This window comes from Coregonus clupeaformis, unplaced genomic scaffold (genome assembly GCF_020615455.1).
Source record: "Coregonus clupeaformis isolate EN_2021a unplaced genomic scaffold, ASM2061545v1 scaf0290, whole genome shotgun sequence".
In the NCBI taxonomy this organism is placed as follows: Eukaryota; Metazoa; Chordata; class Actinopteri; order Salmoniformes; family Salmonidae; genus Coregonus; species Coregonus clupeaformis.
The window spans coordinates 174,465-191,755 of NW_025533745.1; the positions used below are offsets into that span (position 1 = coordinate 174,465).

The 17,291-nt window shown below is 41.8% G+C and overlaps 1 protein-coding gene across 2 annotated transcripts in view; it reads right to left on the bottom strand.

Moving 5' to 3' along the window:
* Positions 1-5,578: 5,578 nt before the first annotated feature.
* LOC121543482 (anoctamin-4) overlaps positions 5,579-17,291 on the bottom strand; it is a 55,709-nt gene continuing 43,996 nt past the window's right edge. For both annotated transcript variants that reach the window (XM_041853360.2, XM_041853361.1), the window contains 11 exons: positions 14,102-14,138; positions 13,794-13,905; positions 13,631-13,688; positions 12,995-13,092; positions 12,762-12,904; positions 9,264-9,416; positions 7,469-7,616; positions 7,213-7,332; positions 7,007-7,115; positions 6,685-6,888; positions 5,579-6,248 (listed from right to left, as the gene is read on the bottom strand). In XM_041853360.2, the coding sequence (XP_041709294.1) occupies positions 6,697-6,888; positions 7,007-7,115; positions 7,213-7,332; positions 7,469-7,616; positions 9,264-9,416; positions 12,762-12,904; positions 12,995-13,092; positions 13,631-13,688; positions 13,794-13,905; positions 14,102-14,138 (1,170 nt within the window). In that variant the 3' untranslated portion in view covers positions 5,579-6,248; positions 6,685-6,696. The remainder of the gene's footprint in view (positions 6,249-6,684; positions 6,889-7,006; positions 7,116-7,212; positions 7,333-7,468; positions 7,617-9,263; positions 9,417-12,761; positions 12,905-12,994; positions 13,093-13,630; positions 13,689-13,793; positions 13,906-14,101; positions 14,139-17,291) is intronic.

Genomic DNA, 17,291 nt, shown 5'->3' on the forward strand with positions numbered 1-17,291 from the left:
TGCTTATGGTCTCCCAAGCTGCCCCTCTTTAAACACGTGACCAAATACTCCTTCCCTAAATCAAACTGCTCATCTTTCCCATCTGGCTCTCCTTCTTCCTCTTCCTGTGTAACACTTTTTATTTTCCATGCCAAAGAAACCAAGCCGGATTTATTGCACCTGCTGCTGCTCATTCCTGGTACAGAGTGATTAAAGTTAGTAAGGTGCTAGGTTTCCACCCAATTGGCGACAGATTTTCATGCGAATATTCTAAAATCTGCCATTTCCCACCAGTGGTGTGTTTCTACTAAACTGAATTGTTGCGTATAAAAATCAGTGCGTGATGACATAGTGCACACAAAATGTTAAGTTTTCATGTACCAAATAAAAATCTAAACGTTCAATGTATTCCATCGCATTTTAAACTCTTACCTATAGTTTTGTCACAAAAAGTGTTGCGTTAAATAGCAAATGAGCCTACTCTAGCCTTGGCACGTGCGCTCTAGCCAACAGCTCGCAGATACAGTGCAGGTAGGCTCTGCGGGTAGGTTAGTCTGCAATACATGATGAGATTATTATGGATAAGAGCGAGAATATTTTTATTTGTCAAACGGCAGTCAAGTATTTATAAACATGTCCACAGAATAAGACCAACATTTATTGGAAAGGAGCGTCAAGCTCATACCGTGCACTTTCACCACCCTGCATAATTTATTTAATCTGTAGCCTAATAAACTGCACCGTGCAAAATCCATCATAATGTATTTCTTCTGTAGCCTAATAAACTGCATGGTTTGCCGAGTCGTAGTGAGAGGACCACACACCATGTCATCGCGTGACTCCAAGTTTACTTCGATATGATGGTTAGTATATCAATATTTGCGCATAAAGGCGTTTCCACCGCTATTTCTCGCATAATTAATTTTACCGACACAAAAATAACAAACTAATGATCTGTCTGCAGTTATAAAAATGTACCGAAACTTCCAGTTTCATTCACAGCTGTTGTGATGAATTTTTTTATACGGTATGACTTGACGCGCATAAAAACTGTGGATGGAAACGTGGTTACTGTTACTAATTGCAAAACCATCAAATGTTTCCATAAAATGCTGCATACTGCATCTTTAAACTTTACATGAGTGAATTACCATAGTGAAACACATGGGAGATTTTGAAAACAGACCGTAGAGAAATACTGGCAGATTATGATAAACAACAGCTGACTGCACATTTACCAACCCTTCAGGTAGATGCTGGGCTAAGTGCCTGTGTGTGTGCATGTCTGTGTGAGTGTTAATAATACATTTACATTTTAGTCATTTAGCAGACGCTCTTATCCAGAGCGACTTACAGGAGCAATTAGGGTTAAGTGCCTTGCTTAAGGGCACATCGACAGATTTTTCACCTAGTCGGCTCGGGGATTAGAACCAGCGACCTTTCGGTTACTGGCACAACGCTCTTACCCACTAAGCTACCTGCATTGGGTCTTGAAAGTAGTGTCTTCTGCAGGTCACGGGTGTAAGGGGATGTGTTACTGGGTCATTGGTATTTCATACATCCCCTCATCCCCAGCAGGTCAGGGGTCACCAAGGCTATGACAGAGGTGTAACTTTAGCCCACCCTTTAAAAGTTCCCACCCAACTTTGTTTACGACCTATGGGGTGACAGTGAGAGGAGAGACCTGTGAGGTACCTACAATGCACCTGACATGGGACAGGACTTATTTGTGGAGGAATGTAACAGTTTTTCTGGGTGATTTGTGATGGTTTATTTGTGCTTCCCATTACTGGGTTTTTGTATTTTAATGTGTGTGTATATTTATATTGTATTATACTGGGCGCATTTGAAAAAGAGACCTAGGTCTCAATATGTCTTCCCTGTTAAAATAAAGGTTAAAATAACATTCAGCGAGAAGATGTACGTTTGGAAAGTAAACAAGTAAATTAACAGGTTAGTTTAGCAGGAGCTTATGAAACAGGTGTAGAAAAATACATTATAGAGTTATGATGGGTCTGCATTAGCAAATTTAGCCAGATCCATAATTTGATATTTATTCACTTAGATTTCTTACACGCCTCCTCTGAAAGCTTACACATTTGACATTTGACCATAATCTCTAAGTGATATGCAGTTACATGGGCGAGAAAGGTCAAACATGATTGGCTATGAAACTATTAAGCAGCATTTCAAAATGTTTGACTTAGAGAGCCGCAGCGCACACTATTGTTCAGTTATTAAATATGGAACTCATTTCATAATTAGTTTTACTATCAATTTATAACAATGCTATGTGTTCTTTCAGAATTCATTAATTTGTACGGTCGGTGGACCTATTAAAGTGAGGGGAATAAGACTTGCGTGTTGTGGCACTATTTCCTAGACCAGGACTGGTAAAGGGTGCCATGACATTTCATATAAACAGAAATGGGTTCAATGGACAAGACAATAGAATGTGGTGCCTTTGACCCAGTTCTTTATGTGGGGAAGGTATAGAGTGATGCACTGTTGACATAATTGCCACTTTCACCGGGACAAGCGCTGACAGATTCCCCCTTAAAATGGTCCCTTCCAATGTATTGGGTGCACGCAGCAGGTCACGGTTTGGACAGGATGAGAGCAGCTTTCCACATCATCAACCGTGTTATTAGACTACATTATTATCTATCCGCCGTTACAAGGGTTGTAGGCGCACTTAAGTGTGTGTGTGTGTGTGTGTGTGTGTGTGTGTTTGATGGAACAGGCTGCTGTGTCACACCAGGCAACCAGTGAGTGGTCCTTTCTCTCCCTGTAGCAAGGACAGAGGAAGACAGTCATACATCTAATCTGCATGTGCAAACAGCCCGTGAGGAGGACTCTTTATCAGCAACATTAGTGCTGACAGCTGGGGCCCTGACATTCAAGGACATGCACCATGGCACTGTCCCCACGGGAGCGCTGAAATCATTTATGACATATATGATAGAAATACAAGACCATGTTAGAAACCAACACACATCAGTTGTGTGTTGGGGTTTTCTGTTGCCCAAAGGGCCTAGGCATTCTTCTGGCGAAGCTCTCACTGAGGTTGGGAAATGCGTGAGGGACCAGAACTGTGTGAATCAGGTGTGCTACAGCTTTTTCACCCTCACATTGAAGTTCTGGATCCTTACAAAATAGCTTTTACCCGTGAGCCTTGATCTTGGGGTATACAAATTTGACCAGTATCAAACCTGCGTTGTCTGTGGTAGCCCACTGAGCTAAAGCCTTAGAATGAGCTCTAGGAGCTGACATGGGTTTTCAGGTATCAGGCATGGTTGATCAATAGGCAAGCAAAACTCATTGAACCACACAAAGCAGGGGGTCTCTTTAATTAAAATCTGAAAGTCTATATTTGAGAACTCCTATTAAATGTTATTGAACATCAATACGTTTGGGTATAACATTATGAGACATTGTGTTTGATGTCTAAATCTGGATCGTGGCTGAGACAGACTGGAGAGGCAGACTGAGTAGTCCTGCATGAAAAAGTATTAGACAATGAGTTAGAATGGATTAATTAAAAAGACTATTAAGGGATAGAAATTGGAAGAAAAAAAACCCCAGACAGGTCAAGGAACACTGGTCACCAGTCTGAACGAAATAGATGAAAACTCAAATGAAGCTTACATCCCATCAAACAGTAGCCCAGACATAGAAATATAATCTATTCATTCTATTTCTATGAGCCCAGGTCCCTACCACTTCCTATTGGACATAGCTGCCAAAATACAGGATATGAGGACACGGCTGATATGATCGCAGATTCCCAGGATAGCCTTACGCAACTCAAAGCTGGTGTCAGGGATAATCCTCTTATAGGAGAAAATTTGCCTTAATAGGAAACAAACACGTCATGTTTCCCCTCTCCTGTTTTTAATCATCAAAATGGAGAGTTTACGTGTAGATGGGCACCCTGAGATAACTCCTCCACCACACCACAGTAATCCACACTGAAGGACATGGCACTGGACTACATATAACTTGTAGCCTCCAATTTGTAGTGATGTGCACCATGTACAAGCAAAGGTTACAAATCTGCACAGCAGATTACAAGCATTTTTCAAGGGTCAGGAGGATTAAGCATTTTGAATATAGAAAATGGAACAATATGGAAAAGTTATAAAGCCAAAAACAATATAGATAGACAACATTATGGATAAGGTGGTTATTAGATGATTGGTACATCCATGTATTATTACGTTAGCTACATCACTACGACTCAGATTTGGCTAATGTGATTTCCAACAGATTCCAACAGCTTCCAGCTGCACATGTAACAGTCCCAGTCAAGGTCAGACAGTTAGGCTAAGAAGAGATGCTCTGTGTATCCTCAGAATGGCTTTATAATGCTAACACAATATGACCATAGACAACATACTGTAAAAGCAGTGTTCATAAAACATACAGAATGGTTTGCAACTTCCCAATGGCATTGCAAAGCCATTTTCTCAGGCTTCCAGGGTCAAGACAGTTGCAAGATGTTTGTGATTCCATTGTCAAGACAATCAACTTCCAACCAAAATACTGTCTCTCTTCAATGACATTCAGCCAATACAAACAGGAACATCCCATTTCTGCTTGAATCCAGCCCTGTGGTTGCTGATGAAAAAGCCCTTTCAGTGTGCTCTGTGTGCCAACATGACCTTGATTGGCCTCTTCAGCTATCCTTTTGTTTAGTCTTATTATACCCCTGAACCTCAAACCTGAATAGGAGCTGTAACAGTTTTAAATTACATCTGTCCTCAATGTAACTGTTACCTGTCACAGAAAGGGATAACAAGCTAGTTCACCTTGATAGGCTGTTGTAGAGCCAAATGTGTGAAACAAGTCTGATAATTCGTACGGATATGAAAGAAAGTGGTTGATATTGAGACTTGCATACAAAGCTTAGCAACCAACTGTTGCCCTTGGCAAAATGTGTATTAATATTATATCGACATGTAGACAGTATAAGAATTATATAAACGTACAAGAGAAAGCTGCCAACAGTAAAGAGCATTCAAATAAACATAAAGCTTTAAGGATTTGAGAAGATATTTTACACCAATAATGGTGTTAACCAAAGAAGAATTCCTCCAGGGGCACAAAAAAACCCACCCTACAATGTCACTGGTCAAAACAAACATACTTTTGATCTTCAAAGTATCAGAACATGACTGTGTTTTATCTTTGGACACTTGACTGAAAATACGTGAGAACACTCACAAAATGCTAAATGTAAACCTATTCCCATCTCTCTCTCATTGCTTTGAGCCCTGTGGCTGCGTCAGAAGATAGGTGTATTGGCGCCCCCTGGTGGTCCAGTAGGGAACTGCACAGGGGGTCAGGCGTTACCACACTAGACACTAGAGACAGACAGTAGCTGCAGGTACAGTCACTTCGTGGGCAGCCTCTAAACGCGCTGGAGGAGACATCAGTGGTAGTGATGTATACAGTGTCCTGACAACCTGACCTACCCGCTAAGGATGTGATAACCTCAATGGAGATTCTAATAGTGGCACGTATTCTGTCAGATGGAAAGATATTGAAACAGGTTTAAAATGACATCAAAGTGCAAATGGGACAATTACAAAACCGGTTTGTAATAAATATGAATCTTTATTACTCTTGTTATTAGTATCCATTGTAAAGGAAGGCATCTGATGTTTGAGCAGTCTGCGTCCACTACCACAGATCTGATGGAACATTGTTTCAAAATAACATCTTATTGCAGCACACAATGTAAGCAGAGAACATCGCTGAAGGTCCACAACCTTGTGAAAGCAATTAATCATGATTTCTCATGAGTTTTGTCCTCAAAATAAAAAGGCTAGGATTGTAAACAGGGTTTGTCATAAACAGGGTTTGTCATTCAACCGCACGGATGACAGAATCTTTTTTAAAGTTGTGACAATAGAAATGCAAATGTTTTTTTGTGTGTCTCTTTTCTTTGAAATCTACATTCAGGTTTTGAAGAAATGTACAGTTGTGAGTCCAAAGTGGAAGGAGAAATATGGAAAAAAGTAGCAAACCCCATTGTCAAATGTTCCAATGTATGTCCTCTTTTTCCCTCACCCACTGGCCTCTCGGCATCAGAATGACATACAGTACGTTTGAACACCATGGCGAGGAGTATGCTGAATGCAGTTTGTTGGACGGTCCTCTTGGGGGTGCTCACCTGGTCCAGTTGGAGACACAGACAGGCAGGACAGTCCCTGGCATGCATGCAGCCAGTTCTCTGTCATTCCCCCACACAGCACCAGTATGACCTGTGGTGTCATAGAGAGAGTGTCAGTTGATAATCACAACAGTGACACTAATTGCTCCTGTAAGTCGCTCTGGATAAGAGCGTCTGCTAAATGACTAAAATGTAAAATGTAAATGTAACAGTAGTGGAACTTCTAGACAACAGGAACAAAAGTGACATTACTTATTTAACTTCCTTGCACAACCTGGTCCCTTGTCGTCCAGTGCTTCAAATTGGCAAATCTTACTTCGATAGCTGGTGTGTTGAGTGTTCAGGCATAAAATGACAGCCGTGCTTCACCCAGATGAGTGGTGCTACACATTGGTCATGCAGGTGAGTTATCCTTCCTATTTATAAATGTAAATCCTATGCGCCACACTCTGCAGCCTGCAAACTGTTATAGATTGCCAGTCAGTATTCCGTGCTGGTCCCTTCAGTGCAGTGCAGTTATTTATCACCTGTTTGTGCATTCAGGGCAACGCGTTATGATTGGCCCTGTAATTCTTCTTCTTCTCATTCTTCTCCTTCTGCAGTCTCTCTAGCTCAGCCTCGTACATCATCTCCTGGATCAGGTACTTCTCCCGCCGCATGCGGTCCCGTAGGTCCTTGGGCAGGTCTGGGATCAGGTAGGCGATCAGGTTCTTGATGGTGAAAACCATGTGCTACAAAAGCACACAACACCAATAGTACAGTAATTACATAATGCAATCTTGGCTGAATATTGTGTTATGGTTTTGCATGCGGTATCTGAGTTTAATAGAATTAATTGTACAAACTAACCTCGAAGACTATGATGAAGGCCAGCCGTGCGGCCAGGACATGCCAGAACTGCAGCGTGTAGGAGTATGGTTCACCGGGCGAGTCTGGGGGCTCTCTGTAGTCACGGTACCTGGGGGTCAAACACAGGGTCAAAAGGTCAAAGGTTATGACTTTTCTGCTCAAACAAGCCCAACCATACCAAGACTCTCTTTGGTCACCAAACCTACCTGCAGTACTTCACTGCTTCTCCAAAGGTCTCCGATCCATCTGTCCTGGGCTCCGACTTGTTCTCAAAATCAGACACTCTGAACATCGATAGACTGGCGTTCACATATCCCATCATGCACCTGGACCGGAAACAATAAAATGTCAGTGCTTTGACATTGTGATGCAGGACAATGCCGCTGCCCTCTATTACTAACCATAATACATGTCAAAGGCAGACACTTTGTCTGTGTGGTCACTGTGGTCAGGCTCGCTCACCTCTCCCCGGCTCGGCCCTGCCCGGCACACGGGCCGTACTTGTATGCGTAGACAAGGCGTGGGATGAAGTCGGAGGTGACGGCGATGACAAAGGCGTTGGTGATGACGGACAGGATACCTATGCCCTCCAGGATGCCGTACCAGATCCCTGGAGAGAAAATAAAAGAATGTTCTTGCTCCGATGCAAATTATTTATTACGGTTCACCAACAAGCAGCTTTTGTCAGGACTTCTTCAAAGAATACTCAAAGGAGTTTGAAAATGATTCCAAAAGTATGAAGCATAATAGACTAGTCGCCTAAAATTGGTTGTCTGTGCTGAAACTAATAAAATAGTGTTCTATTGAGTGAAAATAGCTGAGGCACGGTGTTGGCGTAAAACAATTATGTCTGGACCTATGGCAGTCTCTATGGGGGTGCCACAGGGTTCAATTCTTGGGCCGACACTTTTCTCCGTGTATATCAATGATGTCGCTCTTGCTGCTGGTGACTCTCAGATCCACCTCTACGCAGACGACACCATTTTGTATACATCTGGCCCTTCATTGGACACTGTGTTAACAAACCTCCAAACGAGCTTCAATGCCATACAACAATCCTTCAGTAGCCTTCAACTGCTCTTAAACACTAGTAAAACTAAATGCATGCTTTTCAATCGAACGCTGCTAGCACCCGCCCACCCGACTAGAATCACCACTCTCGACGGGTCTGACCTAGAGTATGTGGACAACTACAAATATCTAGGTGTCTGGCTAGACTGTAAACTCAACTTCCAGACTCACATAAAGAATCTCCAATCCAAAGTTAAATCTAGAATCGGCTTCCTATTTCGCAACAAAGCCTCCTTCACTCATGCTGCCAAACATGCCCTCGTAAAACTGACTATCCTACCGATCCTTGACTTCGGCGATGTCATTTACAAAATAGCCTCCAACACTCTACTCAGCAAATTGGATGTAGTCTATCACAGTGCCATCCGTTTTGTCTCCAAAGCCCCATACACTACCCACCACTGTGACCTGTACGCTCTTGTTGGCTGGTCCTCACTACATGTTCGTCGTCAAACCCACTGGCTCCAGGCCATCTATAAATCACTGCTAGGCAAATCCCCGCCTTATCTTAGCTCATTGGTCACCATAGCAGCACCCACCCGTAGTCTGCGCTCCAGCAGGTATATCTCTCTGGTCATTCCCAAAGCCAACACCTCCTTTGGCCGCCATTCCTTCCAGTTCTCTGCTGCCAATGACTGGAACGAATTGCAAAAATCTCTGAAGCTGGAGACTCTTATCTCCCTCAATAACTTTAAGCATCAGTTGTCAGAGCACCTTACCGATCACTGCACCTGTACACAGCCCATCTGAAATTAGCCCACCCAACTACCTCATCCCTATATTGTTATTTATTTTGCTCTTTTGCACCCCAGTATCTCTATTTGCACATAATCTCTTGCACATCTAGCATTCCAGTGTTAATACTATTGTAATTATTCTGCACTATAGCCTATTTATTGCCTTACCTCCATAACTTGCTACATTTGCACACACTGTATATATATTTTCTGTTGTATTTCTGACTTTATGTTTTTTTTTTACCCCATATGTAACTCTGTGTTGTTTTTATTGCACTACTTTGCTTTATCTTGGCCAGGTCGCAGTTGTAAATGAGAACCTGTTCTCAACTGGCTTACCTGGTTAAATAAAGGTGAAATAAAAAATAAAATAAAAATACGGCATGTTTTGCGTTCCTTTGAAAATGTCCCTACAGTAGGGGATGGTCAGACCGTAAGATGAGCCTAACCTATGTCTTTGGCTTGAGAGGGCAGGGGTCGCCGCCACTGGGTGACAAACTTGTAGGCGTCCAGGCGAATCTCGATGATGTTGTTGAGGAGGGCCAGGAGCGGGGCCAGGGGGAAAGCTGCCACAAATATGGTGGTGAAGCCAAACTGTAAAACTGAAAAACACATAGGCACAGAGAGTAAAGCATGAACAGTAGTCCTATTAAAACCCCCATTCAAAAACCCCATTCCATTTTGTACAGATGGCCAACCCAAAGCCATATTCACTCAGACAGGCCAATATGATTTGAGGTTATACCATTCAATGTCACAATTGTTACTGTATGTCAGTGCGTGTGGGCATTGCACAGGACAAAGTTAGCCATTAGATTTTGTGCTTCGTGAAGAGCCTCGCCAAGGAAGTTACAGACGGTAGTACATCGAGCGTAATTACAAATCAGCATTCAAAAAGCCTACAGAGACATCACATAATGGATCTATGGAGCATTATGGGTTAAAATAGCATTATGGGTTAAAATAAACAGTGACACATGCATGTGGATATAGTTGCATGCTGTGTGCAACCACGGAATCCTAGCCTAAGTGTTACACTGATCTGTCATTGTCATAAATGTCACGGTCATCAGACACTGTCATACATATATCTGTCTACATCAAACACTTGTAGGAGAAATGCTTCAAGTAACCATTGTGTGATTAATACATGGCATGTGCCTGCTTTATGTATACTTCACATAATCATACTTAAGACTTAAAGGACAACTCCACCCCAAAAACTATCTTTTGGTATGTGTTTTATTAGTCCATTGTTGACATAGTCCCAAAAGGTTTTGCTTGTCAGCGCTCAAGTTTTCAAGATATGGAACTTTCAAAATACAGAAATCATCTGTTTATGATGCATATGATGCAAAATGTAGCATCATATGATGCAAAATGCATCATGCAGGGATGATTTCTGTACTTTGAAAGTTACATATCTTGAAAACTTGAGCGCTGACAAGCAAAACCTTTTGGGACTATGTCAACAATGGACTAATAAAACAAATACCAAAATATCGTTTTTGGGTGGAGTTTTCCTTCAATATACACATGTGGAAAAACTATGTAGACAATGATTAATGTCGCTGGTAAATAAATGTAAACATGACATACAGTACATGGCATGTATATAATCGTTTACATGAGCTAACACAATACGAATGCTGGTTTATGGTTAACCTTCGACCTCCAGTTCCCCAGGGGGCAAAGAGGACAAGTCAGTCATGTAGATCAACTTATTGTAGAATTTAACAAGAGCAGGTTAGAGTTCTTACTGTCCAAACATGTTCTGGTTTTTACTCAACAGTTCTTAAATGTCAAACTGTATTAGAGGATTATAAAATACTGAAATATTGAAATGATGACATTTCAATAATGATATCTCCTAGTTAGTAAAGTTGGCAGAGGCTGCATGCCGTTTTAGAGGATGTTATTCCTGTAAAGGTGAAGAGCTTACAGATTGATATGGACATTTCACATGGAGAATTGTATAGCATTATACTTCCGTTAACTATGAGATAATAACTTTTCAATAATGACATCATACATAACCACTCATTATTCTTACACCAGTGTTGACTTGGTAAATTACATTCCTGGGTCATTTGTAATACTGGTATAAATTGTTATAAATTCTTTATTCTTATGACAGATGTTTTTAGCCTTATGTGGGCCTTGTGACGTTTAATCAATGAACTGGCCACTTATTCAAGAAGGCTGTATTTCATTCTGGAATCTCTCCGGCAGAAAGGTAATTTCCACCACCCAGAAACTAGCCAGATGAATCAGCATCCTCTGAGGTGATCTATAGTCATCAATAGACTGTGGTCAGGTGTGTTATTGTTTTGGCTGGCTGGAGAAAAAGTTGGCACTAACACCAGCACTTTCCCCACCCCAGAACCACCCACAGCTTCTCATAGGACACTGTTTTGCCCAGTGGAAATATTTTTTCTATAGAAGTAATTAGGTCCTAAGCTAATATTCATGGTATTTTTCCTCTCCATGTGCAGTTTGCCTGGCAAAGCAGAATATGATGGCAAGGAGTGCAATAAACATATTTGGCACATGCATTCATGACCTAACTGGTAAACAACATTGTTTTCTACAGTACCTTTCATGTTCACTGCAAGCAATCAGGCAATCAGGGAGAAATGACAACGGAGTTGGTGTCCCACATCTGACCAATAGGTTCTCTCAACTTTTAACAATTTACATTACAGTAGTCTTATTACTGTATAATTATTATTGTAAGCAGTGCAACAAGTATTGTAATTACTCATTGCTACACTGTACTTACTGTTAGTGTAACTAATGGTTATGTCTAGGGGTGCTGCTAGGATTAGTTGTGCTGCTGTAAGTTGGAGTGTAACTATGAGTTACAATCCTTGTAACACTGTACTCACAGGAATAATTACACAGTAATAAGAACCCTATGTAAAGTTTTACCCAAATTGTTAAAGGAAATGGTTCACCCAATTTACAAATGTACATTGTTTACCTTACGCTGTAAGAAGTCTAGGGACAAGGTAAGACATCAATCCATCCTTTGGTTTTATATACCTGGCCACTGGCCACAATTTCCAAATGCTAAAATTTTAATATTTTTGTCCAAAAATCAATATCCCCAATATTAGCATGTTTAGCATTTCATGTCCCAATCATCCCAAAGTGTCTAAAATTGAGCCATTTGTAGTGAAAGCGTGTGAACATAACAAACAGAACAGTGTAAGCACCACTGATGGGAATGGGACAAACAGAAAGAAGAGGATCTATCGATGACAACAAACTTACAACATCAACACATTTTTACACCCATCTTACACAGAGGAGTTAGCTATGTTTTCTGCACTTGTGTATTAACCGTATACAAGATGATGACGGCAATGATTCTCAGTGTTCTCAATGCAGAGCAGTGGCTTACTTGGTTGCTCACTCAGGTCTATATGGCTCGAGCCACACTGATTTCTTCTGATTGGTCAATTGATTGATTGTGCTAGAATGAAATTGAGGTAGAAATTATTTGCGTTTTAAAGTAACTGTCCAGTGTTTCCAGATTTGTATGGAATATAACCTATAATTTTTCCTTCCAAAAAAATGGTAATTAAGTATGTTAAAAAGCAGCTTTTCTGTATTGGAATGGCGTACCCCAACAACAGAAAGGTGTGGGTGTATACTGGTCATTAAAAACATTTATTTGAGTAGACCACTGATTGGCCAGCTCATCCTTCTCAGGAGGATGACATCATCCTCTATGTTGAAAAAGCAAGCATTTTTTAAACGGTCAGTTTGATGTGGGGTTTTTGAAGTGTTTTTTCTCCTATGTATGTTTTTGCCACAAATACGAGTATAGGATGAGTCAACAACATTATTTGGGTATGAGTTAACAGAATATGAACTTTTAAAAGTGAGATTTTCACTGGACAGTTACTTTAAATGTGGGCTCAGGGTCAAAGGGCACATACTCATCTCCAGGTATTCGTCAAACAGTCCGTAGGCATTCATGGGCTGCAGGTTGTAGTCCCTCTCCCACTGCGGGAAGCTGGCCTTGGCGTTGGGGCCGTGCTCCTGCCTCAGCCTTCGCCGTGTCCACCAGTTCTGGATCAGCCTGACAAACAACCAATTATTAAGGGTCACGGGGGGGGGTGACATGCTAGGCGCTATCTGCGTCTAATTGGCTAAGGCAGGCCATACTCACGGGTAGCCCAGCTCCATGAAGTTGTTCCAGGTCTGCTTGAGCACCATGATGATACCCATCTGCATGCAGAGATCTATCAAACAGCCACTGGGATGGCACTACACAGACAGGGGAAACAGTGCCAGCACTTCATTCAATAAACAACTGTTCAACTAACTATACAGTAACCCTACACCATAATTTTCTGGTTCATAACACAGAGGTTCGAGTGACAATACAGTGTTCCAAGCTACTTTCCACTTAATCTGGGACACCCAGAACTCGGGTAATTGCGGCATAAACTCAATTAAGTTCTGGGAGGAGACGTGTTAGGAAATATACTAAAGAGACTAGTGAAGTCTCCACCCCTCTAAACTGAAACTCTCAGACAGTTTCTGGCAAGTCTATGGGACAAATGTCCCCTCCACTTCCTAAATTCGAAAGATGCGAGCACCTGTGAATTTGTGATATAATCAGCGATAAAAAATCGACGTACTGGATCAAAGTTCCTAATTCGTTGTGGCATCCCACAGTCTGTCGACAGATGCTACTACCATTTATGTTACGTGCATCTGTCCACAAGAGTACTTTCCACTAGAAATGTTCCACGTTGAACACATTTGAAAAGCCTTAAGAAACACATACAAGTTCACTCACCTCTTCCAGTTTCCAGCGGTTAATGAGGCGGATATAGGCTCCTGGCCGACCAGTGAACCTGACAAAGATGGTCACATCATTCTACTAACCAATCTCAATGAAATATAGTGTGAAATATGGTAGATATTACGATTTACCCCATGAAGTAGAGATGTTTCCTCACCTGCCCAGGAAAAATGCTATGTAGAAGGTAGAGCTGTTGAGATTGACAAACTGAAACAGGAACATCTTCAGGGTGAAGCTGTTCTCCCACTCTGACTCGGTCCTTGGCTGCTCTGTGGATATAGAGCCAGAGGGAGAGAGAAACAGAGAAAATTGAGAATAAGATTAAAGAAACATAAAGAGATAGAGAGAGAAAGAGAGAGAGAGGTTGTGTATAAAATGACAGCCCCTGCATTATATTGACTGTAATTACCTCGGAGGATGGCATGTTACAGCATGATGACAGATGGAGGAACACTTGTAGCTTACCTAAATTGGTGAGCAGAAGGGCGACTTTTTCATACAACTGAAGAAAAAAACAAGGTTACCAGTTAATAGGGTTTTGTTTTCCTTGATTCTCATGCTGTTGTAGCTAAAGCGCGATGTCCTGACATTGAAGGGCATTAGGATACATTTTTATAAAAATTTTGAGCACAACTGTAGTTAACTATATCAAAAAGCGCTACACGGCATTAGGGTTTCAACACTGATAGACATTAAAATACACTGAGTGTACAAAACATTAAGAACACCTTTCTAATATTGAGTTGCACCCCTCTTTGCCCTCAGAACAGCCTCAATTAAATCGGGTCAGGGACAAGGTGTCGAAAGCATTCCACAGGGATGCTGGCCCATGTTGACTCCAATTCTTCCCACAGTTGTGTCAAGTTGGCTGGTAGTGGATCTCTACTCCGAATAGCTTGTTCCATCTCATCCCACAGATGCTCAACTGGATTGAGATCTGGTGACTGGGCAGGCCACTGCAGTAAGCGGAATTCACTGTCAAGTTCGTGGAACCATTCCTGGACAATCCTAGCCTTGTGGCATGGGGCATTATCCTGCTGAAAAAATCTATTCGCAGACGGATACACTGCTGCCATGAAGGGATGCACCTGATTGGCAATGATGTTCAGATATCCTGTGGCATTCAAACGTTGCTCCACTTTTATCAAGGGGCCTAATGTGTGCCATGAAAACACACCCCACACCATCACCAGCCTGCAATGTTGATACTCATCAGTGTGAAATAGCAGGAACCAGGATTCATCAGACCAGTCAATGTTTTTCCAATTCTCCAGTGTCCAGTGTGTTCGTTGCTTAGCCCACTGCAACCGCAGTTTCTTGTTTTTGCTGAAAGAAGTGGAACTCTGTAAGGTCGTTGGCTGCCATACCCCATTCGTGTCAAGGTACGACGAGTTTTGCATTCTTTTATGAGTCTTTGGGCACCAATGTTGTACTTGACTGTCAGTTGACTAACTGTAGCCTGTCTGTTGCTCTGCACAATTCATGTCAGCCTCCTTTGTCCTCTTTCATCAATGACCCGTTTTCAACCACTGGCCTGCCGTTGGCTGGATGTCCTTTGGGTGGTGGACCATTCATGATACACACGGGAAACTGTTGATTGTGAAAAACCCAGCAGAGTTGCAGTTCTTGACACACTCAAACCGGTGCGCCTGGCACCTGCTACCATACCACGTTCAAAGGCACTTAAATATTTTGTCTTGCCCATTCCTCCTCTGAATGGCACACATACAAAATCCATGTCTCAATTGTCTCAAGGCTTTAAATATCCTTCTTTAACCTGTCTCCTCCCCTTCATCTACACTGCTTGACGTGGATCTAACAAGTGACATCAATAAGGGATCATAGCTTTCACCTGTATTCACCTGGTCAGTCTGTCATGGAAAGAGCAGGTGTTCCTAATGTTGTGTACACTCAGTGTATATGTATGTATGTATGCATGTATACATAGTATACAGTGGGGGAAAAAAGTATTTAGTCAGCCACCAATTGTGCAAGTTCTCCCACTTAAAAAGATGAGAGAGGCCTGTAATTTTCATCATAGGTACACGTCAACTATGACAGACAAATTGAGAAAAAAAAATCCACATTGTAGGATTTTTAATGAATTTATTTGCAAATTATGGTGGAAAATAAGTATTTGGTCACCTACAAACAAGCAAGATTTCTGTCTCTCACAGACCTGTAACTTTTTCTTTAAGAGGTTCCTCTGTCCTCCACTCGTTACCTGTATTAATGGCACCTGTTTGAACTTGTTATCAGTATAAAAGACACCTGTCCACAACCTCAAACAGTCACACTCCAAACTCCACTATGGCCAAGACCAAAGAGCTGTCAAAGGACACCAGAAACAAAATTGTAGACCTGCACCAGGCTGGGAAGACTGAATCTGCAATAGGTAAGCAGCTTGGTTTGAAGAAATCAAATGTGGGAGCAATTATTAGGAAATGGAAGACATACAAGACCACTGATAATCTCCCTCGATCAGGGGCTCCACGCAAGATCTCACCCCGTGGGGTCAAAATGATCACAAGAACGGTGAGCAAAAATCCCAGAACCACACGGGGGGGACCTAGTGAATGACCTGCAGAGAGCTGGGACCAAAGTAACAAAGCCTACCATCAGTAACACACTACGCCGCCAGGGACTCAAATCCTGCAGTGCCAGACGTGTCCCCCTGCTTAAGCCAGTACATGTCCAGGCCCGTCTGAAGTTTGCTAGAGTGCATTTGGATGATCCAGAAGAGGATTGGGAGAATGTCATATGGTCAGATGAAACCAAAATAGAACTTTTTGGTAAAACTCAACTCGTCGTGTTTGGAGGACAAAGAATGCTGAGTTGCATCCAAAGAACACCATACCTACTGTGAAGCATGGGGGTGGAAACATCATGCTTTGGGGCTGTTTTTCTGCAAAGGGACCAGGACGACTGATCCGTGTAAAGGAAAGAATGAATGGGGCCATGTATCGTGAGATTTTGAGTGAAAACCTCCTTCCATCAGCAAGGGCATTGAAGATGAAACGTGGCTGGGTCTTTCAGCATGACAATGATCCCAAACACAGCGCCCGGGCAACAAAGGAGTGGCTTCGTAAGAAGCATTTCAAGGTCCTGGAGTGGCCTAGCCAGTCTCCAGATCTCAACCCCATAGAAAATCTTTGGAGGGAGTTGAAAGTCTGTGTTGCCCAGCGACAGCCCCAAAACATCACTGCTCTAGAGGAGATCTGCATGGAGGAATGGGCCAAAATACCAGCAACAGTGTGTGAAAACCTTGTGAAGACTTACAGAAAATGTCATTGCCAACAAAGGGTATATAACAAAGTATTGAGAAACTTTTGTTATTGACCAAATACTTATTTTCCACCATAATTTGCAAATAAATTCATAAAAAATCCTACAATGTGATTTTCTGGAATTTTTTTTCTCATTTTGTCTGTCATAGTTGACGTGTACCTATGATGAAAATTACAGGCCTCTCTCATCTTTTTAAGTGGGAGAACTTGCACAATTGGTGGCTGACTAAATACTAAATACTTTTTTTCCCCACTGTATATATATATACAGTGAGGGAAAAAAGTATTTGATCCCCTGCTGATTTTGTACGTTTGCCCACTGACAAAGAAATGATCAGTCTATAATTTTAATGGTAGGTTTATTTGAA